Source organism: Thrips palmi, unplaced genomic scaffold, assembly GCF_012932325.1.
Source record: "Thrips palmi isolate BJ-2018 unplaced genomic scaffold, TpBJ-2018v1 HiC_scaffold_11, whole genome shotgun sequence".
Taxonomy (NCBI): Eukaryota; Metazoa; Arthropoda; class Insecta; order Thysanoptera; family Thripidae; genus Thrips; species Thrips palmi.
In genome coordinates this window covers 4,667,181-4,685,855 of record NW_023144622.1, presented here as the reverse complement: position 1 = coordinate 4,685,855, position 18,675 = coordinate 4,667,181, and the positions used below count along the sequence as shown (strand labels likewise).

Sequence of the window (18,675 nt, the reverse complement as noted above, 5' to 3'; positions counted from 1 at the left end):
GTTGCGTCGCTCTGTCTCTGTCGCACTCATGGAGCGCCCCGTGGGAGTGCGAGAGAGACAGAGCGACGCAACGAGCTGGGGGGAACTGATGAGGCGGGCGCGGGGCGCTGCAGAGTTAAGTGCCAAAGTGCCCCATTCCATTCCATGCCATTCCCTTGTGTGCGAAGCTGTTTCGCCGTTCCTCGGTCCGGCTAGCCGGCTAGCTGAGCTGCCTGTACACTGTAGGCTCGGGTACTCACTTGTTCCAAACAATCGCACGGACCGGTGGCCAGTCGGTGGCGCGCCAGCGGTATAGGGCAGGGCCGGCAGGCCGATTCCGAGCAGGGCTTTCTTCGCATCCTTCTCTCTCGCACCCCCGCGCAACGCCCCACGAGTGCGAGAGAAACAACAGGCTAGTGCAGGGCAGAGTGCGGCCGGCAGACGCAGACAATCAGCCACAATCAGGTGGGGCCGCACCGCGGTCCTGCCGAAGCCCCCGGCCCGGCCGGCTGCCTCCAGGTCCAGCCCTGCCCTGCCCCGCAGCCCCTCGGAACGCAGCAACGCACAGCAACGCAGCTAACGCCTAGCGCGGCACAGAAAGGAGGGCGCGATGGTTTAGTGTAACAAGCAGACAAAGCCAGCGTCCAGTCCGCGGTCCAGTCCGCAGTCCGGCCCGCAGTCCGGCCCGCATCCGCAACGGGCTGCAGGCTGGAGAATCCGAGGCCCGCGCAGCCCCACAGCCCGCGCGGATCGAAGATCGAACTCGACTCAACTCGCCGAGCGGACCAATGACAGGAGAGAAAGACGCGCTCACACACACACACACACACACACACGCGCGCGCAACGCGCCGGCCGGATCATTGTTCCTGACTGCGATCTTATCAGATAATCCAATAACGACACGGGGCGCCGCAACAAGCGAGAGAAGCTAGTTGCGCTGCAGCCTGCAGCCCCCTTCTCTTCACATCGGCGTTTCCAGTGCAGTGTGCCGGGGTGAAGGAATAACCCAGGAGACTTGTTTCGTTTCGGTTTTTATTTGAACGTCCATCATCATCATCGTCGTTATCACCGTCATCAACAGTCGTGTTTATAATCCATTCTGCCGCTGTACTGCATACTTCTTAGAAAAATAAAATTTATAGATAAAGTACTCTACACACAAGGTTCACAATAACCCTCAACGCCACCACAAAGGCCACAAGGAAATGCAAAAGAAATGCACAACGGATTACATAATTATAATTATCAGGTGTAGTAGTGAAAGACCTTACTTGCTGAATAAACAATTATAAAGGCAGTTCAATCACATATCAAACAGACACTGCATTTTAAATGCACATTGCCCTTCAGGAAAATAAAAATTGCAACAGGTTGCACTTCCAAACTAGTCATAGAGTATTTGTAGAAGTGTCTCAAAGTTAAAAAGACAAAACATACAGTAACAAAAGAAAATAGAAAGGTACTTGATAGCGTAGTTATAGTTACCTATGTGTAAAATATGGTATATATTACATCATAGGAAAGAACAATAAGTATACAGAACAGGTATGAAAGGAATTAAAATCAGAACCGATCTGATGAGAATCAAATATAAATAAAAATACTTACCATCCCAACAATTCTGAAAAAATTGACACTACAACCAACACTGAATGTACAATGCATGCAGCATTTTTCACTTGCATGCCATTCGTAATGAAAATAGATGAGGCCTAATCAAGTCTTAGCTGTATGTACTAACCTTGCTAAATAGAACCCCCTCAAAATAAAATATAACTACAACAATAGGACCTAAGTCACATGCAACATAAAAGGCAAACAACATGTTTAAAAAAATCTTGATATATCTTTAAGCAAGTCAATGAGCAAAGTCTTCTGACATTGATGGTATTACAACCCAACCCAAAGTAGGTGCTATTGAGCTAGATAGTTACAATGGTGCAATTCAAGATCACATGTAGCACAGAGAGCAGACTTTTTCTGAACATCAGAGGAACAATCATTTGAAGAACTTTGAACTGAATCGACATTAACAATGACAAAAGTTGATATGGTAGGAAATAAAATAAAAGTCATAGAATAATTAAGCTTGATTCACATTGCATACTGATGTAACATGTTTTATCTGTAAAATCTCATAAACCAGTGATAAATTTGTGAGTTTTGATTTAACAACAAGTGGTTCAAGTAATTTATCACTAAGTTTTCTTGGCACATAAATCTAAGTGTTTTATGAACGCATATGTCTCCAGGACAGTAATTGCAATGGACAAAAAGTTCAAGCATTGTCACACACTTCATAAGAAAGAAAATAAAAATCAGGCCATAGGAACTTAATAGCTATAAACAGAGCATTAAAATACAGAAATATCAGCAGATCTTATAAAATATCAAAGGCATTGTTAACAAAAATACCCACTAAACAGGACCCGCCTGTAAAAATTGAGAATTTCTGTGCTATCTTAATTCTTATAAGAACTCCACACCTGGGTCTTTTATGCTGCGGCATCCAGAGTGTGCACATATATGATAATTAACATTGACTTTTCCAGCAAGTCATGTTATGTCATTTCATTTAAACTTTTTCCTGCGAGGTAAACATGCACATCCTCCAACCGGACTAGTGGCTGGGCTTAAACTGAAGGGAAGAGGCACAGGACTTTCATCCTCATCAGAAGTTAATTCCGCAGTCTTGCAGTCTGATAAGTCTCTATCAATGGAAGCCCTTTGTCAGCTTGCCTTCAAAACTATCCGTAGGTCCTCGGGCAGAGAGGTGACAAGATCGGATAATCTCATTTCCAACCTCTCTCGAGTTGATTCACCGAGAACAGGTTCAGAATCTGGAGGCGCCTGCAACCTTTGGCGTATACGAAGAACCATATCAACAATTTCCACTTCTTGTTTACCTCTGACCCATAACTTCAAATCCTGGAGAAGAATGAGTAATAGCAATTACTAATACAAATCTGACTAGATAATCCACAGTAATCAACCTTCTGATAAACTTACTGCATCTGAGAGGGCCTCCAGTTGCAACAGCTGTAACTTTTGAGTGACCTCTCGATAACGAGCATTGAACCAACCACTGAAATTAGGAGACCTAAAAAATCTTTTGTACAGGCCTACCCAGTCCCCTTTTATTCCAGTGGTAAGCTGGGGCCCAGCTGTGCTCAGTGCAGCAAAGAAATCATCCGGATTAAATGGCCTTATTGAGGGAGGAGCCTGTGAACAGTGTAGCTCAAAGTTAGCTAAAATAAGTACAAGAAACCCAAAATACCTGAGAAAAGAAAAAGGCAAAACAGAAGAATAACAGTGACATACCTTGTACGGAGAAATATTTTTGTGCAAAGGCATGAGACTTGCCATGTAACGTTCAAGGGGGATCATAAAACTTTGAGTCAATTCAAGAAGATGTCTACGCAACAAGGCACTCTGAACTTCATCTGGCCTTTTGTTCTCAGTGCCTTTCATTAGTTTCTTCAATATAGCTTTATCTTTTTGCAAAAATGGCTGGTACTGTGTGTATACTCCAGGTTTTGAATCCAGCATCTTCATATTGGTACCTTTCTTTAGTTTGTGTTTCTGAGCAGCAACTGAAATTTGAGTTTTACACATTTATTATTTTTAGCTACAATAATTTTAATTAATTCACTGAAAAATGAAGTTGACACTCACTGCTGTTTGCCTTGGGTGAATCACAGATCCTGATAATGTGAGGCCAGTGATGCAAAGTCTTTGCAAAAAATGGATTGGTTACTCCCAAAATCACTGGTGGGGGTGCATGAGCTCGAGTGGTGTATTCCTTGAACTCACTATCATGTATGGTAAAATATGGCCGAAAGTCGGCACAGTACATAAGAGGGGTTATAACACTGAAAACAAAATCAAAGAGGACTGCTGTAGTAAACACTCAACAAATTTAAACACTACAGATGCAATTGACAGCATTGTTAATCACAGTTTAAATTAGGATGTTTACCTGACAAGGGCTTGCACCATATCAGAGCATGTGGTGGGCAATGAGGCCATAACAACAAGGGGCTCTGCTGTCAGCACAAGTTCCCACAGCAAATGTATGTGAGATACGACCCCAGAAAAACAGTTGAACAAATTGACCTCGTGAGGGGTTGGAAGAACGGTGACTGACATTAATGATGCAGGCATCTCCACAGGCAAGGTGTTTGGCCCCGGAAATGGTGATAAGGAACTGATGGATCCTGGCATATCCTCTGAAGTTGGTGTCAAGGCATTCGGGGAGTGCCCATTGGTTTTGCTGTTGTTGCTTGGTATGTGCGTCTGTAATTTGAAAAAATTGTTTTAAATTAATGTTGATACAGACTTACAAAATTACACATGGTGGCTTCTTACACATACCTGAATAATCATACCCAGAAGTGGCAAGCTTACAGTCTCTCCTGGAACTGGGCAGGGCCAGCGATCAATCTCACTGCATGCTGCCTCAATACTTGCTTCTCCACAATTGAAGTATTCCGGAGATATCAGAACACTAACTTTGGTGAACAAGCTTACAAATGGTAATCGGGAAATAATGACAACACTCTGAAAACAAATCCAACCCGCTGATAAGCTCATGAGCTCAAAGATATGAAAGCGTTTTAAAGAACAGCTTATTAGATCTCACCTTTTGAAAGTAGCCTCGAGGGATGGTCTTATCTTTGACCTGCCTAAAGTAGACATATCCGTAGAAGTAACCCGACTGGATTTGGAGATAAGCAGGACACTTTTGATTATATGCACGATGCTCTGGTCTGAGAGGATGTCTTCCAGGCGCTTGTCTGATTCTCATATGGAACTGAGTGTCACCCATGCAGCCAGAATTTGAATCGGGGAAGGCAAGATAGCAAATATTTGTCTTCTCTTGTTCTGATAATTTCACATGCCCAGGGTATATTACCTACAAGAAAAGAGTCACAGAGCAATAGGTTAAACGACGTTGAGTAAGAGAAAGCTGAGCAAGCTGAAAACCGAATGAAAAAGGTAGTGAAACGTAACAATTAAAAATGTACACAAGAGACATGATTTCTAAAAGCCATTGAGAAAGTCCAGCTTCTGATTATATTGGTAACCTGACATTACCTCCATTGCCTGGCCAAGTTCTAGGTCGAATGTAACAATACATATGCAATGTATCCAGCTGGAAAAGCGATCCCAGGGCAAAAGGGCTGATGCATGGTTTTCGTCTCGAGAAAAGTTACAGCTAGGACCTCCAGGTTTGGTCGACATATTATTTAATTCTGCCATATTTCGAACATTTCATCAAACAGCGTCTGCAACTAACTGTGTTATTGTTTTCACGAGCAGCGACGTCCGGAACTTGGGGTTGAACAAGGCGGTGACTTGGAATGTTTTGATTATTTTGGGCTGGGTTGTTCGTGGAAGATGGGAGGAACCGATGGACGCAAAATTTATCTTTTCTTACTACGTAACATGTGATGATGGCAGTAAAAAGCAGCGTTCCTATCCCATCTATTTATTCCGAGCGCTGATGTTCCCCATGGAACTTTACTGCCCTTCCTATGACTAAATTTTGAAACTGACAGAAGGGCAGTTTTGAAGGTTAGTCGATTATTTCTTTAAGATTTCTGTGTCCCTTTTGCCGAAACTTGTTGTAAGTCCGTATTTTCGTTCCTGATATTACACTGCTGTACCATTTCATGTGCTGAGCAGCATGCGTTGCATAATGTTTAAAGACTTGGCGGTCGTCTGTCTTGTAGCCTTGGAATGCAATTATGTTCCACTTTTCCGTCCAGGCCAACTGCTCATGCAGTTTGGTGTAATTAATTGGAAATTTGTTTGTTCCTGATGAGCTTATTTGTTAACTTTGTTAAATTGGCTATGAAAGGGCCTCAGTGGAAAATTTGGTCGGGAGTGACATTTTTGCTGAGTTTGCACTTTTATTGTAGTCTTGGGCTTCCTTGTTAGTTAAACAAACATCTGAAATTTCAACCTAGCTCCTTATCTCCAGTTATGTACTGATAACTGACTTTGTCATTTCTGTTTACATTGTTTGAGTCATGGTGAAAGTATCTGTTTATGAGTTATCTGCTCATCTAAATCCCATGACACATCATCTCCATCCTGTGGAAAACTCAGACACTAACAAAAGTGAAAATAGTGGTCTCAGACTCGCCATCAATGTGCAAATATTTATCTTTGTGTCTCAGCGGAGAGAAGAGTGGACGGAAGGAGATCTCGCATGACTTGTTGCAATGGCAGGCAGAGATGAAGTGGAACTACTCCTCGTGTTGAAAGGCACTGTGGAGGGACTCCTCATATCCCAAGTGGCAAATGTTTGGTCTATATATGGAGGCCTTAATCGCCTTCATTGTGCCATGGAGCGCATTTTCAAGCATGGTTTCCAAGTTTTAAGTCCAGATGTAAGTTTGAATTTGTCAGAAAATATCTGCTAATCAGTCCCATGTCCACTCCATTATATTGACCAAACTTTTCCTTTCCTTGTTTTAGGGTGAACCAGACTTATGGGTATTTATAAATGGTTTGAGCTGGCTCCAACCAAACCTGGCTACATCACCAACATTGGTTTTAGAATCATACAAAGAATCGTCCCATGTTCCTCAGCACATCATAAAAGATAGGGCTCTCACATGGCTCTATAAAAGGTATTTAGAAGTCCCATTGGTAATGATGTACTGTATTGTCTATGTGATCTCTGCTACAAATTTAGTGTGACTCTGTTTCAGCCTGGAGACACATACCTTGTCACAAAAGCTGTCTTGGCTGCTCTCTGATAGAGAGCACCTTTTGTCATGTTATAAGAGCTCGGCTTTCCTTAGCCAAGAAAAATTTGGTGAGGCTGCTCTTATTTGTTTACGCGCAGTAGAGCATAACCAACCCTCTTTATTAACTGAAATCAATCCTTGTTTGGTTAGTGAGTTTAAAATATTGTAGTATTGTTGATTTTTCCCCCAAAATTATGCTCAGCTAGAATACATTCAATTTTCATTTTTATTTCTTTTCAGTACATGACCAAATGGAACCCCAAGATATCAAAAACTCATCGCAGATGCTCATCATATCCAGAGACATTGGAACGCCACTCTTTGTGGGCTAAAACAATCAATAAGCCCGCAATGGGGCTTATCAACAGTCGGTGTGAAGAAGGACAAGAAATCGACTGTTCACCTCCTTTTAAAAGTGAACTTAATGAAGAAGCAGAAGACTCCTTACAAACGGAAGATGCCACAAGTGAAGTTTCTGTTCCTCTCTCTCCACAAGCAGAAATAGTGAAAATTCAAGAACCAAAGCAGCAGGAACCTCTGAAAATAGGTTTGGACAAAATTAAAGCATGGAACAGTTTACCTAATCTCTTAGACATTGGTTCAAGTGGAGAGCCAAACGATGATGATGCGGCTGCTAGTGGGAAGGCATGGCTTCTAACTCGAAGTAACAGTTCCAGATCGAGCAAAAGTCATAGTGGGTCTCAGACTCTGCCCTCCACCCCTTATCGCTCAACTAAGAGTGTTTCCCATAGGTCGTCAACTGCGGAAAGTGGGTTGGTTAGCTCAAGTAATTCATCAGTTGTGTGTAAATTGTCACCTAGTGTTATCCAAGTTGATTACTCGGGGCTGCAACATTCCGACTCTCCAGATACTCCGAAACAAAATAGATCTCTCACTTTGAAGAAAGGACACCACTCGAAGCAGTCTATTTCTAAATCTATAGCTAAAAATATTAACAAAAAAGGAAGAGTCACCAAAGAGAAAGCAGCACCAGTGAGAGATGAGTCAGATACTGAGGGACCAAACCATGCACAAAATTTAGAGAAGGTTTCAGGAGCAGTACAAGACTCCTCAGACTCTGTGATGAAAGGAAGACCAAAGAGTAAAGAAACTGCAATCCCTTCAAAGATGAGTCGTTCTATGACATGTGATAGAATGATTCCTGAAAAGTCACCACCTTTATTGTCTCCAAGGTAAGAAAGATTCTGGTTTTACTGGTGTTGTCATGTACCGCTTGGATTCATGATTGTTGATTTGTTTTTCAGTAGTGATACGAGAAGACCAGAATCTGTTTCAAGTATTTGGGAAGGAAGTCGGACACCATCCCTAAACAATGCTGGTACACCTACAAGTTGGTCTCGGAAGACCTTCATGGAAGATGGCGGCAGTAGTGTGCAGCCAATGTCCACTGGGTACTTCCCCAGGCCTGTCGAGGGTCAAAGCCTGTTTTCATTTCTCTCATCTGGGCAATTTTCCAGGGCCAATGCTGAACTTGATAGAGAAAATGCCCACTTTAGTATTTCTGAAGCAATGATTGCAGCTATAGAGCAGGTAGAGTAACACATTTATTCTATACCAACATCTAATTTTGATGGAAACTTTGTATTTACATCTGGGTTTCTGGTCTTAAAGGTTAAGTGTAACAAGGAAATCCCGGCTGTACCAGTTCAAGAGGATGGAGCAGATGAATCTGATGAAGAAATAATTCATCTGACTCAACGACTGAGATTACGCCGCCACCAACGCCAAGTTGAACAGCGCCGCCTTCTCTGGGGAGTGACTCTTTTAAGTGATGGGAAAACGGATACCACTACAACTGACCAAAGCATCAGTCCGTTGTCAACGTCTCCAGGAACTCCATCCGATAGCATTTCAACTGATGGAGTTGAAGATATGGAGCTTGATGACACTCAAAATATTTCAAATCTTAAAGATTCAGGCCTTTCTGTTTCGATGGCATCACTGTATTCTGAGGCTGAACTCTCTAAAACGGCCACTAGTGCACCTTGTGATCCTGGGAATGCAACCCAAGATTCAAATTGGTCTGCTGAGAGTGTGGCACTTTCTCTTATTAGTCGATTTAATGAGAAGCAACTTCCCAGGGCCTCAGATTTGAAGTGGCTGGTTTCAGAGCAGGAGGTAGACCAGCAGGTATATTGCTAGAAGGTTGCTTTGACTACGGCATTTTCTTTTTTAATACTAAGCTCATCCTAGTGTTGTTTTATTTCTAGCTGCTTCCTCTACCGAAGAGTTGGCCTGTAAGTCCAGATGAAGTTGATGAAGATATGCGTCAAGCAACACCATTACGAGGCAACATGGAATGGGCTCCACCACGACCTCAGCTTATATTTACACTTCATCCAAATCCTGTGTAGGTCGATGCTTCTTATGAAAGAGTTGCTTCTGACAGTAATTTTGTAAAGAAAGTTTGTAGAAAGAACGTTCTTTGTTTCCAGGAGACGGACTCTTATGGCAAAGCAAAGCTACCGTTGTGCTGGATGTGGGATGAAAGTGGCTCCTTCCTATGCTAGTCGTTATCGATATTGTGAATATTTAGGGCGTTATTTTTGTACTGGTTGTCATTCAAACCAGACTGCACCAATTCCAGGAAGAGTCTTAGCTAAGTGGGACTTTGCTGGGTAAGAATTTTCAACTAGTTTTACTGTTTCAGTTTGGTCCACATTTGTCTAACATTCACTCAATTTTTCAAATGATTCTCTTAGGTATCCTGTGTCTAATTTCTCATATCGTTTACTCGAGTCAATGTATACAGACCCATTGTTTAATGTGGCTGTTCTGAATCCGGCACTCTACAGAAAAGCCAAATCTTTAGATCGATGTAAGAAGCTGAGGCAACAATTAAATTTTCTGAAGGACTTGATTTTTAATTGCAGATTTGCAAAAGAGTATGTACAGTCATATTTTCTTTATGCATTTTGCTTTTTGTGTCTTTAGTGTTAGTAATTACATTTTTACTACTCTCACACTTCAGGCTACAAGAGGTTCTTGAACGTGAACCAAGTTACATGTTCTCGGAAGTTGATGTTTACTCAATGATGGATTTTGAGCAAGTAAAGCAAGGTCGACTGGCTTCTCGACTTCAAACACTCTACACTCTTGGAAATAATCATACGTCGAAGTGTGAGGTAGGTTATTGATTTATTTCCTACAGTTATTTTTTCTGTAAAACTAGAACTTTTTCATTTTTACATCTGCATTGTTTTATTTGCAGCTGTGTCTTGCCCGAGGATTTGTTTGTGAACTGTGTACTTCAAAGGAGATCATATTTCCATGGCAGCTTACTCGTGTGACACGTTGTGCTGATTGTGGTGTATGCTATCACACTCAGTGCTTACCACCTGCATCATGTCCTCGCTGTAAACGAATATCTGCACGCAAGAAACATCTAGAAACTGAATTAGCTGATGATGAAATGGATGCTTTTTCTAATGAATGATTGCACATTGAGGTAACTGTAAGACCAATAATAGTCAATTCATATTTGTTTTAAGTGCTACTTTGATAATATTTCTTTTAAGTACATTTTTATTTTTAAACTTGTAGTACCTGAAATTTTAAGATGATCATATGCACATTACAAGGTTTGTTTTTAGGTTTATGAAGTTTGGCCAAGTTGGATTTATCTGTGTTTTTAAACAATTTCATATTGTTTTGTATTTTTTGTCAGCTCATGAGGGGGCTCCCATGATCTGTAATCGATTTTTTACTCACATTCTTGATATTTGTTATTGCCATTTGTTTCTCACTTGTTTCACAGTTTAACTTACATTGAATTAGGTGGCCATTGACCTTATCTTCAATGTAATTGCTGTTACAGCTTAAAGCTCCTCCTCCCAAATCGCTTGATTGTGCTTTGTCCTAAGATAAGATTCTTTACCCATTTTGTAACTCCTCCTCTTCTGTTTGTTAATTGTGGGATGACTGAAATCGGCAGGTTCATGTAGAGAGAAAGAAAACCGCTGGATTGAGGAGCAATTTTTTGGGGCCATAGTGTGTGAATTGTAAGTCAGTAACATTGTAGGGTTGTGCCACTTCCCATTGCAAGATTACTTTTGCTAAGTGTGTTGTATGAATTGGAGGATTTGATGGCACCATTGAAGACTGATAAATTGTTAGATTCTAGGAAATTTTGAGATATTTTATTAAATAAATGTATTTGATATCTGTTAGTCCATGAACTTCATTTCAGACCTGTCATTAAAAAATAGAAAAAGCCAACCAGTCTGAAACAAAACATGTTTATGAAGAAATTGATCAATTTATACACACAAAAATACATCAAATATCTTCCATTTTGTATTGCAAGTGGCATAAATCTTCACTAAAAACATGGTTGAGGTCCAAGATAAATATTTTTTCCATTTCAAGTCATTGTAGTCCGCTCTGAACTAGGCCATTTACTCAGAATATTATTGCTCATCACAAAATTGATAAATGTCATCACTCACATAAAGATAATTTTTCATCACCTTCAAAGAAACCTTAACAGTAAGTGTGTGGTGGACAATACACACAAAACTAAATCACAGTTGTTGTTGACAATAAAATTTGAAAATGACCGAGTGGAACACACAAACACCTCATAACCAATAAATACCACTGATGAAACAGAGAAAAAAATAAATTACATGGAAAGGATAAATTAGTGGACAAGTATTGCTTACTTACAAATTAAAAATGTCTAGTCCTAAACACATCAGTCAGTGCATCGAAAAAAGTGACGCTTAAAAGTAACACATCAAATTTACTTTTCACGGCAGACTCCTTCTGCAAACTATTGCAACTACATTTAACTACACTAATATCAGTACAATATTTTGTTCTACAGGCTACTAGTACAACATTTATTATGCCAGTGTTTTAACTATGTACAACAATAATGTGACTTTACAGCGTTCAATTGTTTCTTAGAAACAATATGTGCGTATTTACAGTACCAGAAATCAAGGTTGAAATTTAAGAAAATGTTGAGACAAAGAGAGTCCTCTAATTCATTTTTCTAACACATGTACTAATCTAGTCAATTCTGACAGCACTGGTAGAAGTGCAGTAGATTGAGATATTACTATTATTGCAAATACCATGTGTAATTTTCAGTATGAGAGGGCCCAATACGAACTAACGACAGACAAGTGTCATCATTAAATAGTTTGTTTGTACTCGTTTCAAATGACAGACTAGAACATGTAAGCATGAATATGAAGAACTGAATAAAAATTTCCAACAAATTTATGAAGGAATGATGAAGGTGAAAAAAAAGCATGATACATGAAAACTAACACAATGAAGCTAATACACATCTGCCTATTAAATTGGTGATTTACCCTTTATCCAATAAGATCATTTCTACCCTCTAGGAAAAAATTATTGTTCTTTTTTTTTAAATTTCAAGTACATAGGTTTTAATCCAGTTAATAAAACTGGATTATTTTGAGACTTCAAGGGATGAGATTTTGCAAGAAACTTTCACAGTTCTAATACAAAAAGTATAAAAGAAGTATTGCCATTGAAATAATTGTCTTTATCTAAAAATTGCTAAATACTCACCACGATTATAGGTCTGACCATGTCTGACATCTAACAAACATTTCCATAGGTAAATTTGGACCATAACACTCCAATCAGCACTAATCAAAAGCAACCTCCAACAACAACGAAACCTTTGGCAAAAACACAAAGAAATGAATATTGTTACATAGGTTGAAGTAAACTTAAAGTATGATTTCTCACCCATGGGTGGAAAAAACTGAAACATAAAATGAGCATCTTACAAACTGAGAAAACAACCATGGAATCAATGGGAGATGTGAATGAATACAATACAGAATGCATTAGGAAAACTTCTTTGGAACAAAAATACTGATCTTTGGGTGATGAAAATTCTTTGAAAAGCCAAGATAGACTAATCACAACTCAACTAATTTATCATATTAATCATGGTTAGAGAATACATTTATCTTTGGTGAGCTATAAGAGCTGATTTAACTACCAGGAACAAGAACATCTATTTCAAACAGATCATTGTAAAAAAAAAGGTCTGGTCAAAAAAAAAAAAAACAACAACAAAACTGCATTATTACAATGTAATGACAGTTGTTGAAGGTACAAAAAAAACAGTACCAAACTAGGAAACTGCTCTTAAATGGACAGCTAAGCATCTTGAGTAATAAAGAAGTCTACTGGTGTAAGACACAACACTTAACTAATAGTTACTGTGCTTGTTGCATAAAAGAGACATTAGTTACCTATTTAAGATGATAATTAGTGCCACCGCAGCATCTATTAAATAAATATGACAATCTATCAAAATTTCACAGACACATTGAGAGATGTTTTAAGCCACAATAAGATTGGCTATCCACAAAATATTATTGCAGGTTTCACAAAATTAAGTTAATTCGAGAACTATACACAAAAACAGAGACATTACACATCTAATATCACTATGAGGCAATTCCAAATGTACCTCCATGCTGCAAGATGTCATTTGTGCAAAGAACTGACACCGTAATGAGAAGTCCAGTGGAGATACAATTCAGTCTAACGTAACAGACATACTACAGTGACAAACACGTGAGATACTGCAAGAAATAAAAAAAAAAATGCAGCTTGCTACTTATCCATCAGGATTGTCAATCATAAAGCCCAAGGGCTAAATTTTGTTAAACATTTTGTTCTTAAATTTAAACAATCAGATACCAATACCTGCTTGAGCTTGTACAAAATTTGTCAAGGAATTGGATATCAAGTTACCGAGAGGAATATAACATTGAATGTGACCTCAGTTATTCTTTTTTGTTGCTTTTCCACAGCGTGATGTCGACATGTGCTTTTTCAGGTGAGTGCTGAATTTGTACGGAGTTTCACAAATTTTACATACATATTTCATTTCACCAGTGTGAAGGCGTAAAATATGTTGCTCTAGAGTATTTAAGGTCGAGAACCTCTTGGTACAAACTGGACACTTGATGAGTTTCTCGCCAGGGTTCCGAGACGAATGGGTCATGAGGTGCTGTAATAGGCCAGTAACACTGGAAAATTCCTCATTACATTTCAGACAATGTTGTTTTTTCTTTCCATCTACTTCAAGGTTGAGACCAGAAGTGAACATATCTGCTTTTGTCTTCCTTATTTCCTTAATATACTTCGATGCGGTTTCTCGAATTCCGGCAGAAATATTCTTTGTCAGTTTAACTTCATCATTCCTTTCTTCCGTTTGCATGGTGAGTAACTCTTCAAAGTAACTTTCCTATAAATAAAAAAAATGTGAGATACACAGGAGAAACCAAAAGAAAAGAAGGCAAAGCAGCAACAACGATGAGACATTACCGTTTGGCTGATTTGATGATTGTCTTGATTTTCATTTTCTTCATTCTTTCTTTTAAATTGTACTTTGAGAATTTCTTCTGGATCAATGATCTCAGCTTTACAAGATGAAAGTTCAATGATCATACTATTATTGTTACTATTTTGATCAATGGACACATTTGCTGTGAGTTCAGGCAGTTCCTATTGAAAAATAAAACAAGCATATTTGCATTTACATTGTCAATGACATAAATCATTCAAAACATGCAGGAAAAAGAAAAATTTACTTACTTTGTAAAAGCCTAACGAAAGTGTGGAACCTGAATCATAAGCCTCAGAATCGTTCTCTGTGTCAGTATGAGAATGGTCTGTAATTTCACTACTATTCATTCTCTCCCTCCAGCGTAGACTGTCAGTGCTACTGCATCGTGAAGCATCAGTGGTGTTGCCGAGTCGTTTAGTAAACCAAACTCCAGAATGAGAGATATCATTTTCATATTCACTTTCAAAGCTTGAATCACTATCAATAGAGGGATGAGACCTATGGTTCCAACGAGATCTTTGAATTATGGCATCTCTATTTATTTGCAGATTTGAAGTTGAAGTTATAACAGATGGACGAGTAGTGTGTGGATTTAACTCCTCCTGCACAAAACATGAAAACTTTCATGAATAATAGAATGAAGCAAGATATTACAGAAACAAAAAGAAACCAATACTCACACAGCCTAAACCATTATTATTATAGTTATTTTTTGATATGCTCAAGTCTAAAGGCGCAGATTCCAAAAATGTCTTTGGTACTTCCGAAAACTGAAGTTTCTTAGCATATCTTAAGTCTAAAACCCCTTGATGATCCATGTCCTGTAAATAAAAAAGGAAAAAAGATAATTAAAAAATTTGAAAAACTCTATACCTAAAACGAATTTTGTGTGTTGACACATTGAAAAGATGCCAAATTGAGGCACTTCAATTTCTGACAATAGATCAATAACGCTACACATAAGTCATTTAAAACAAATTGTTTTGGGGTGTTTTAAGTCTTTACCATACTTCTTCAACTTCAATTAAAGTCATTTACCCATCTTCTGCATGTGTACTTCCCCATAGACTCCAGTCCAATTTATTGGTATATGGGCCTTGCATTTGCTGTGTAATATTTCTTTAAGTTTGTTTGGGTTTAGAATGAGGTAAAGAGCAATTTGTATTTTCATAAAGTTGATTTTTTCTCCCATGCTATCTGCAAGCTGGGACAATATTAAAATTTTTACTATTCTGGTATGTGCTTCAAAAAGTGTTGTCACCAAATATATTTTTTAAATTAAATCCTGAAGGGACCTGATCTTATGGGAAAACTTTATTAAAGTATTGAGGCATTTTTCGCAGATATTTAATGGTAAGTTTATCAAGGAGAGGTCCACAGAGTGGGCCTGACCTTGAAAAGTGGAAACCAGTTGGGAAGAGTGGGAGAAGAGAAAGTCTCACAATGAGGTCATCTGTACTGCTCCTGACACCTGGCAGGTGATGTTTGTAAACAAAGAAGAGGAGAGTATTTCCTCAAGAATAGAATCAATTCTGGCCATTTCACTGTCAATGAAGCATTAGGTTATTAAGGAGAATCAAAGTGCTGTTCTAGAACAGGTGGTTGCTGGTTGTGAGGTAGGTGCAGTGTAGCCAAATGACAAGGTATTTCCACTCTTGATTCAATGAGGTTACCTCATACTTTAATGTATAACATAAACCAATGGAAACACTTCAAGTTATAACTATGTTATTGATAAATAAAGAGAAAAATCTAGGTGAATTCATAAAAATATATTCTACCCATTTTCATTGAAATTAAATTGAGAACACCAGCAAAATTGTTAAACATTTAAGCTGAACTTTGAAAACGGTTTTATTACTTGTGAACTGAAAAATTAATTGGTCTGTCTGTCTATGAATCAGAGCAGTAAAAACAATAAGATTGCAACTTATTAGCTGTCACTCTAAAAACACAAGCACACATCAAAAACTTAGATCTGTCAACGTTTTGAATATAAAAGAGAAGTTGCCAAAAATTTGCAAGAAATGGCAAATGGAGTACGTTCCAAAGCCCTTTGGTTTGTTTCGTTGTCCTGGCAAAAGATTAAACACGGTAAAGGGAACCTTTAACCTCAATCTTCGCAACATCCACTTTACTTTATTATGGTTGTATCCAATGAACCTGGCTGGATCAAATAGGTATTTGGTACAAAGGTGATAAGTCCGAGACAGTTCAGAATAATTTTAAATTAAGTCTTTGAGTGGAAATATAGAACAGAAAGAAATAGAACAAGATACTGCGAGCAACGAACGTAAAATTCATAAAGTCTTGTACTTCAGGTAAGCCGGGTAAGCCATAGGTAAAGGTTTGAATGAACAGTAATCATTACCATCGAAAGATTGCAAAAAAATGTATTCAGCTAACCATTGGGCAAATCTACAGGAATCATGGCTGAGATGCGCATGAAAATTTGGACCTGCAGCCGATACCAAGAACTAGACTCTGGAGTAAGCAGAATAAAGTCCTTCAAAGGCAACAACTTTAAGGATAAAATGGGACCAAGGTACTGGATCCAGCCAGCACGGCAATAGACACCATTTGAGAAAGGGCAACCTTTCTTCCAAGAGTAAACACACTGGGTAGGGTTGTTGGGAGTGAAAATTCTTCTTTGGGCACCATGGTATCAGGGAAACAGAGTGCAATTCCTAAGCAATACGGGGCGTTTCGTAAAGAATCAGTCAAGAAACGACAGCCGTCACAATCAAGTCATCAACGTACGTGAGGTACAAGTGGAATCAAGGGTGCAAGCCAAACACAGCCCTAACCTCTCATCCCAGTGCCTTTCAGGGATTGTACGAGTTCGCCGAATGGAGTCCTGGGCGTGACAGCGGGTCGCAAGCGAGACCATGTCCACAAGAATGTCCGTGAGACGCTTCAGGGACGAAATCTCGGCTCTGTTCTCCGAGAAGAGCTAACAGGGTGACGGGGCCCACCCACAACAAAGAAGCTGAAAGGACTCAGGACTCCGTCTCACCTCATTCATTCACGCATTCCCTCGCTGCAGCGACTCTGAGCGAGCCTTGGAATCCGCACGGCCGATCCCTCATGCCCTCGCGGATCCTCGCCAGAGCAGCGCGAACGCGCGAACCACAAACTGCAAATTCCAGTCCAAACTCAAGTCATGCCTGCTCCGACTTCAACCCCTGCCGAGCCCCACGCATACCCTGCAGTGAATGACAATGGAATGGTGGCGGGGGGTGGGGGTGGGGCGGGCATGGAGACGCCCCCCCTCCCCCCCCCCCCGCCATCGCCCACCCCTCGCCCCGACGATTCACCCACCCCTAGCAACGTGACAACACTGTCAGTGTCCAGGACGTCGGAGGTCCAGGACGGGGGCGGCGGCGGGGGAATTCACTGGACAGTTCTGGAGTCCCACGGGCGACTTTCAATGGGATTGGGTCGGATTAGCTGAGGCCCTGTCTCGTAATCGACCAAAGTAGTGGGCGTAGGATTAACTTGTGGCTCTGCGTTGCCCGACAAGGCGCTTACCGACTCGTCTTCGACTAGCGGAGCTTCCGAATCGCGGGGACCTCAGGTGCGATTCCGTAAAGTCTGTTTGGGCGCGTTCGACGCTAGGCAAGGCACTGCACTGGAAGGGCGTCCGTGCAGCCTGCGGCCCTGCGGCCCACGGGGCACTGGAAACAGTAGCGGCAGCAGCCACGCCGATAAGACACAGGGGCGGGCAGCGTCCACCACTTGTTTCGTCGCTCTGTCCCTCTCGCACTCATGGGCCGTTCCGCGAGGGTGCGAGAGAGACAGAGCGACGAAGCTGCGTTCGGAGTGAGCCACCAGTGCTGCAGCATGGCACAGCAGCCAGCCATGTGGTCCATTGCACTTCCGCGCCTCCCCGCTTCCAGAGCAAGATGCACTCCGACGCCCCGGCCGCTCGGACGCAGCCCGAATGCAGCGTGCAGCAGGGAGGGGGGGGGGGGGGGCACGATAAAACTACGCGTAGGAGTTGGCCATGTTCTGCATTAGTCAGGCCGGCCGCGTGCCGCGCGTCCCAGCCCAGGCTAAATTCGTTGAATTCCGTCGCTGTCTCTCTCTCTCACTCCCAGAGCGAGGGAGACAGGCCGGCGGCGCAGCACTGTCAATGAGTAATAATTTGGTTGGCCGTCGTGTCGCCGTCCGCGGCGTGCGACGTGATGGCAGCGGCGGCGGGTGGATTTCGGCTTCGGCGTCCGGGATCGATGTGACGTACCTGCTGGAACCGGGCAGAGTCATGGCCGAGTCCGCCGTGTCGTGCCACCCCACTGCGGGGCCCTCTGCGGGGCTGGGGCTCGGCGTGGACGTGGCCTTCAGGGCCTTGCCACACACCGCCGGAAGGGGCGAGTGGCAGCCAAGACCAAGGGGCGGACGACCAAACCCTCCACTCCCTCCAAGGCAGTGAAGGGACGCATTGCGGCCAAAAGGGAAGTCACGGAGGAAATATCCCGACCAAATCGGAAGGCAGGGTAGGTTGACGGCAGGGCAGGTTGACGGCGAGGCCAGGTTGACGGCCCAGGTCACTGCTCGCGGG

At 41.3% G+C, this 18,675-nt stretch overlaps 3 protein-coding genes across 6 annotated transcripts; 1 reads left to right on the top strand and 2 right to left on the bottom strand.

Annotated features, from left to right (window-relative positions):
- Positions 1–995: 995 nt before the first annotated feature.
- LOC117639161 (protein DENND6A) lies at positions 996–5,318 on the bottom strand. The gene is made up of 8 exons (XM_034374551.1): positions 5,079–5,318; positions 4,624–4,896; positions 4,356–4,541; positions 3,961–4,277; positions 3,657–3,853; positions 3,303–3,574; positions 2,991–3,203; positions 996–2,909 (listed from the first exon to the last, which is right to left on the bottom strand). Exons 1-8 carry the CDS (start codon positions 5,241–5,243, stop codon positions 2,712–2,714), a joined length of 1,821 nt encoding a protein of 606 aa, XP_034230442.1. The 5' UTR covers positions 5,244–5,318; the 3' UTR covers positions 996–2,711.
- Positions 5,319–5,330: 12 nt separating this feature from the next.
- LOC117639160 (run domain Beclin-1-interacting and cysteine-rich domain-containing protein) lies at positions 5,331–10,932 on the top strand. 2 transcript variants are annotated; one of them, XM_034374549.1, is made up of 12 exons: positions 5,331–5,558; positions 6,167–6,379; positions 6,468–6,622; positions 6,704–6,887; positions 6,983–7,935; positions 8,011–8,293; positions 8,375–8,893; positions 8,974–9,113; positions 9,199–9,381; positions 9,466–9,648; positions 9,735–9,888; positions 9,975–10,932. In XM_034374549.1, exons 2-12 carry the CDS (start codon positions 6,212–6,214, stop codon positions 10,197–10,199), a joined length of 3,147 nt encoding a protein of 1,048 aa, XP_034230440.1. In that variant the 5' UTR covers positions 5,331–5,558; positions 6,167–6,211; the 3' UTR covers positions 10,200–10,932. The 2 variants fall into 2 exon arrangements, with proteins under 2 accessions (XP_034230440.1, XP_034230439.1); XM_034374548.1 differs by having other exon boundaries at positions 5,332–5,558; positions 8,008–8,293.
- A 53-nt stretch (positions 10,933–10,985) lies between these two features.
- On the bottom strand, positions 10,986–17,758 carry LOC117639162 (zinc finger and BTB domain-containing protein 24-like). 3 transcript variants are annotated; one of them, XM_034374553.1, is made up of 6 exons: positions 17,646–17,758; positions 17,131–17,250; positions 14,795–14,935; positions 14,363–14,716; positions 14,093–14,272; positions 10,986–14,012 (listed from the first exon to the last, which is right to left on the bottom strand). In XM_034374553.1, exons 2-6 carry the CDS (start codon positions 17,137–17,139, stop codon positions 13,545–13,547), a joined length of 1,152 nt encoding a protein of 383 aa, XP_034230444.1. In that variant the 5' UTR covers positions 17,140–17,250; positions 17,646–17,758; the 3' UTR covers positions 10,986–13,544. The 3 variants fall into 3 exon arrangements, with proteins under 3 accessions (XP_034230444.1, XP_034230443.1, XP_034230445.1); XM_034374552.1 differs by lacking the exon at positions 17,646–17,758 and having other exon boundaries at positions 17,131–17,313; XM_034374554.1 differs by lacking the exons at positions 17,131–17,250; positions 17,646–17,758 and adding an exon at positions 16,922–17,105.
- Positions 17,759–18,675: the final 917 nt, after the last annotated feature.

Bases quoted from the DNA above. Each gene is read 5' to 3' on its own strand.
- LOC117639161 (XM_034374551.1), bottom strand. From the start codon at position 5,243: ATGGCAGAATTAAATAATATGTCGACCAAACCTGGAGGTCCTAGCTGT. The intron at 4,278-4,355 runs GTATGTGTAAGA...TTCAAATTACAG, and splicing joins TTCTGGGTATGATTATTCAG to ACGCACATACCAAGCAACAA. The intron at 3,854-3,960 runs GTAAACATCCTA...TTTTGTTTTCAG, and splicing joins ATGGTGCAAGCCCTTGTCAG to TGTTATAACCCCTCTTATGT.
- LOC117639160 (XM_034374548.1), top strand. From the start codon at position 6,212: ATGGCAGGCAGAGATGAAGTGGAACTACTCCTCGTGTTGAAAGGCACT. The intron at 6,623-6,703 runs GTATTTAGAAGT...ACTCTGTTTCAG, and splicing joins CTCACATGGCTCTATAAAAG to CCTGGAGACACATACCTTGT. The intron at 9,114-9,198 runs GTAGGTCGATGC...CTTTGTTTCCAG, and splicing joins ACACTTCATCCAAATCCTGT to GAGACGGACTCTTATGGCAA.
- LOC117639162 (XM_034374553.1), bottom strand. The intron at 14,717-14,794 runs GTGAGTATTGGT...TGTTTTGTGCAG, and splicing joins ATAATAATGGTTTAGGCTGT to GAGGAGTTAAATCCACACAC. The intron at 14,013-14,092 runs GTAATGTCTCAT...TTTTATTTATAG, and splicing joins ATCATCAAATCAGCCAAACG to GAAAGTTACTTTGAAGAGTT.